This window comes from Battus philenor, unplaced genomic scaffold (assembly GCF_028537555.1).
Source record: "Battus philenor isolate CCGP_79_NKW_IND1 unplaced genomic scaffold, ilBatPhil1.0.hap1 SCAF_15, whole genome shotgun sequence".
Lineage (NCBI taxonomy): Eukaryota > Metazoa > Arthropoda > Insecta > Lepidoptera > Papilionidae > Battus > Battus philenor.
Window position 1 is genome coordinate 9686454 of NW_027181677.1, and position 5249 is coordinate 9691702.

At 33.5% G+C, this 5249-nt stretch overlaps 1 protein-coding gene across 1 annotated transcript; it reads right to left on the bottom strand.

Annotated features, from left to right (window-relative positions):
- Positions 1 to 1253: 1253 nt before the first annotated feature.
- On the bottom strand, positions 1254 to 3001 carry LOC137918870 (uncharacterized). The gene is made up of 2 exons (XM_068761797.1): positions 2829 to 3001; positions 1254 to 2718 (listed from the first exon to the last, which is right to left on the bottom strand). Exons 1-2 carry the CDS (start codon positions 2913 to 2915, stop codon positions 2350 to 2352), a joined length of 456 nt encoding a protein of 151 aa, XP_068617898.1. The 5' UTR covers positions 2916 to 3001; the 3' UTR covers positions 1254 to 2349.
- Positions 3002 to 5249: the final 2248 nt, after the last annotated feature.

Genomic DNA, 5249 nt, shown 5'->3' on the forward strand with positions numbered 1-5249 from the left:
TGTGATTGATTTGCTGCATATTTATAAAACAGGTTGTGTTAAGAGTGTTTATTTAGTATATAGTTTTATATTACGGATTGTTATGTTGATTGTCAAGTTTAGTTTGGAAAGAAGATTAAAGTCATTCTAGAAACTGATTCATATGTTCAAAACCTGTTACTTCGATTTGAAGTCTTTACTATTGATAATTTGGTATTTCTGAATTTATAGTTTCCATACTTAGATAAAAAATACTTGAACATTTTCCGATTTAAAAGATTACAGGAATATATTCCAGCGAAATCGGTGTCGGTGATAGCTATGGTAACTGTAGCAGTTCCTAGGTTAGTTCAGTAATGTCTACCGAACGAGCTGAGATTCTGCTCTCCAGGGCGCCCTCTGTTCTTAATAAGTAGGTAATATATCAAATGAGAGCCTCTCGTGAAAACCCTTGTAACGAAATGCTTATGGAGAATCCGTTTGAGCGATCTAAGAAATCTATTGATTTAAGCCAAAGTTAACGAGGAAGTTCCGAGCACGATAACTGTAAAGTTTACACTAGAGCACTTTGAGCGCTTCGCCCCTATGACTCAATTGATGCTGTGAAGGACAAAAAGCAAAAAGTACTTGTAATTGAGAAAAAATATGAAAAATTACTTTCATAATAATATCTATTTCCATAATATCAGAAATACAATATTTTGTAGGTAATTTTTTTACGTAATATTCTACTTGGGTAGAATTGTACAGTTGTTGGAAAACACTGAAAAAAGATTAATGTAGAAAATAATATTGAACAAAAAAGAAAAAAAAAGTAAAAATAATAAAAGGCTACAATAATGTATTGTTTATTATCATAATTTCGACATAAATGCTCACTACGAGGCATAGGCCTCTACCAATGATCGCCACGATGTTACTTCAAGATTTTCATAGAATTTTGGGAAAGGTAGTACTAATTTATCATTTCTTGGGTGATTGTATTATTTTCCTAATGGCTGGCTTTGACTGTAATTTTTTTGAATTTTATTCAAGGCTTCATATTGAAACTAAAATGTTGATCAGACTGTTTGCAGTAGAGGCACCGGTATAGCAAATACATTCTTAATCGTTAGGTGTTAGAGTTTAGAAACGAGAGTCAGTACTAAGATATTCTAGAAGTGTCTCGAGAATAAATGACCTTCTAATGTTTTAAAAACGAGGTGTGCTTTATAAGAGTATAGAAGAGAAACAAACGTATTTTCAATTTAACTTTATTAAGATTCAGAGATCAAACGAAAGTCATGAAAGTTCTTATCAATAACATCAGTCTACAAAAGTGGCTTATATAACTTACTATCTAATTAAAAGAAACAATTAAGTAGGTTTACACTATACTAAACATTGACACATTGGAAGAATATAAAGTTCTAATTTTAAAATTTAAAACTAAATCTTAATTTAAGCTTAACATCTATAACTGGCATGCAAAGAAAAATATAATTAAAATAGTAATTCTAAAAGTTAAGATTGGCACGCTCGGCCTATTTCTGCTACGAAAAACCAAAATTTAAAAAAAAAGTAACACAAGGAAATGATAAGAAATCTAGAACTAGCTACACTTATATTCTATTAAAGCTTTCATGAAAGATATGTATACATTCATATCTAGATTATAAAGTAGATAGTTCACTGTGAATATTTGTAAATATAACTTACGCAAGACAGAGATATTACCCGTGTACAAGCATTTTATAACAATCTTTTTACAGATATACACAGTAAGTTTAAACCTTCCAAGCACATAGTTTACAAATAAAGCACATAAACTATTAAATCTCTATAATAATTCCTTCTTAAAACTAATTAAAGCTTTCATTCACGTGTATTTTTAAAATCACAGACGAACACTTATAAACTAATGGAAGACATCGATTGTTTAAAATAAACAAATACAGATTATACAGGAAGAGAAATGAAATTGCTAACCGGTTATTGGTGCTTTGATAATTACAGTGCAGTTGGGCTTTAAAGCTGTCTACCAAAATGCTGTCACAATTTACACTGTTTAATTATATCGAACAATTAATTTATAAAGATTGATGATGCCTCATTAAACTCCAAAATTGCAAATACAGCTAACAATCACAGACTTGAATCCTTAAGCAACATCACAATATGAACAACTTGAAGAAATATGTTGCACCAACAATCTTAGTTACTAATGCTAATGGAAGACATTGGTGTACTCTGCGATACGAGCACGCACTTAATCTAAACAATGGAAGACATGATTTTGTTTTCACTGCGCTAATAGTATGGAAAGTTTAATCTTTGATTGGAAAGCAAAGAGACAGAAGAGCAATGGAATTAAACTAAGCTATAGAGACATTAATAACAGAATTTACATACGAAACAGTTGGTCTTGGAGGCAGAGTAGCAGATTTCACGAACTTCGTTGGCCATATTGTCATTGATTTCTAGGTCCTCGGCGACGAGCTGGTACCGATTGGAGTTGATGATGTTCTGGTTTTCAACATTGTCAGTGTCTTCGACAACCTCCGGTTTGACCGGGTCAATAGGGAAGAAGTATTTAGAGAATGGTACTAAAACAGGTTCCTCAGGATATGCAGTCTTTTGTGATGGCAGGTCAGTGCGCGGTGAGGAGTTGGAGATTAGTTCTCCAAGTTTCGACCAGCACTTGTTAAGATTAACTCGCGTTGTGGTTCTCACTTCCCGCGGAAGTTTCAGCTTGACGCTCTGTAATTAAAAAACAAACACTAATTAGGACATTTTTGTTTAAATATCTATAATTTTTTTGGTTGATTGAGTGCGAAGAAACAAGTACAGAAAATATGTTTTTCAATTACCTGACGGTTTAAGAGCTTTTTCCAAGGCGATCGAGGCGAAGGTGCCTCCTTCTGCGGCGAAGATGATCCGTCTTTAGCGAGACACATTATTAAAAGCTAACTTTAAAGTAAACTTAGTGTAAACAATTACGACTACGTATATACAGGAGGGGCGTGGAGAGCGACACGCACACGCGGAGCGTCAGATAGGAATGATTGAATCAGGAAGGGCGCCGGGGTTTATATAGTGGGTCCCCTCTTAGCGCGTGCGACGGGCGAGGTACGGCGTACGCTTAGCACGCGAGCGACGGCTCGCGCCTACGGACTGGTTTTTACCAAGAACTCCTACGGATAGGTGCTTTGACGTGCCGCGACTTAGAATAGTCGTCCCTTACACTGTTTATAAAGCCTTAATGATGGCCACTAGTTGGAACGAGTGTTAACAAAATTAATTTTATTTTGAGGGGCTCCTTGTATTTTATTCTTTTTCATTTTGTATCATCATCTTCATCATCGTATCAGTCAATATATGCCCACAGTAAGGAATAGGCTACCCTAGAATCGCAACGATTCAGCGACTTCTAGCGAGTTTAACTATGGTTGCCAGTCCACCTAGTGTTCGTAAACATGCCGCATCTATCATACGTGGTCGCTATTCGAGAACCTTCGGTCCCAGCGGCTGTCGGTTGCAAATTTGGTATGCATAGTGTTAAATAATACTATGCATTATTATATTGCAGCGATTTCATGATTATAATACAACACAATAGGGACGTGGCTTGCATAATTCTTAATAATCAACCTTCCGTTTGCCGTCGGCGTCGGATTGCAAATTCTGAACGGAGTGACTATCGCAGAGTTATGAATCATGACCAGCTGGCGGTCGGATAGATAAGTTCCGTTGCAGATTTATCATAGTATGCCCGTGTCGCTTCCTGCGATTAAATCGTCTTTATACTGCAGCCAAGCGCTCGCAAATCACGCGCGCCGCTCTGATAAATCATTTCCTTCCATTACTTAAAGGATGCACAAACAATTATTTTAAATACTTTCTATACCTAGCTACTAAATAGAGCACAAAATAAATTAATCTCCATTTCATCATTTTCTTAAAATTAGTAAATCTTTCAGTAACGCGTATTACAGACCAACACTAATAAACTAATGGAGACGATAAAAGTTTAAATAAACAAATACAGATTATACAGAAATAAAATTAAATTGCTAACTGGTTATTGATGGTTTAATAAAGCTGCGCTACGACTAGCTAGCTACGTCTTCTTCGTTCGTCTTAGGAATGTTCAGATAAAATTATAACCTAACCCAGGAAAAATAAAAGTTATAAATTTTCTAATTCACAATAAACCATCGTTTGCTAAAACATTGCAATGAATACGTAACGATGTGCTACGAATTCGTAGACCATTCGTAGAAGTGACTAAACTGTCTTCACTTTTTACAAATTAGTTTTAATGTGACTATAAAAATCGAATACTTTATTGTTAATAATTCGATAATTGCTTATTTTAATTTTCAATAGATTAAACTAATATAGTACGTAACGCAATAAAAAAAATTTCAAATACTTTGATGAACTCTTAAAAATGTATATCCTACTTAACGTATGAGGATAAATTTTGACTTCCTTCCGTTAGCGAGCAAAAAAAACCATAAGAAGTTCATCACAGTCCAGTAGCTTATTAGCCCGTCATTTTTGTAAGTTTATATAATCTGTGTGGTGTAAAATTAGTAACGGAAAAAAAACTAATAAGAAAGTTATATTTTTGACTTCCGGTAATACTAAATGCAGGACTTTTAAATTACGAACTTAAACATTACTTTATTAATAAGAATCCTGTTTTTTTTTATAACTAGCGTAAGTTATCTATTTGCATAATTTAAAATTCGCTACGTAGACATTATAATTTTTATTTAATATTAAAATATAATTCATACTGGAACCTGTTTCCAATAAGAATCCACTTTCAATCACTCTATTGTAAATATATAAAGTGTATATATAATATTGAAGGATAATATTCTTTTTTGTAACTCTTTAAGCTTAACGGACAATGATACACAAAACCACAATCATTATACCCTGCCCATTGTTAAATACGCCAAATTTAATGAATCGTCCGTAAAAAGCTTCAAGGAATTCAATCAGTAAACTGGAACCGGTTAACATATTTTTTGTACATTCGCAGCTAACTGATTCTTTTAATAAGCCACGGTGACACTTTAAGCTGTCAAAGTGATTTATGACAGATGTCATTATAAAGTACGTTCTGCATGTAAATTAATTTAATGTTATCTTAATGACAGTGTCTAAAATTGGGAAACATTTTGATTGATCGTAAAATTTGTTTAAATATGTCAACACATTTTAACATTCGTATCTGTAGAGAATTTAAGGCAACATTTATTTTGCGTAGATATTTA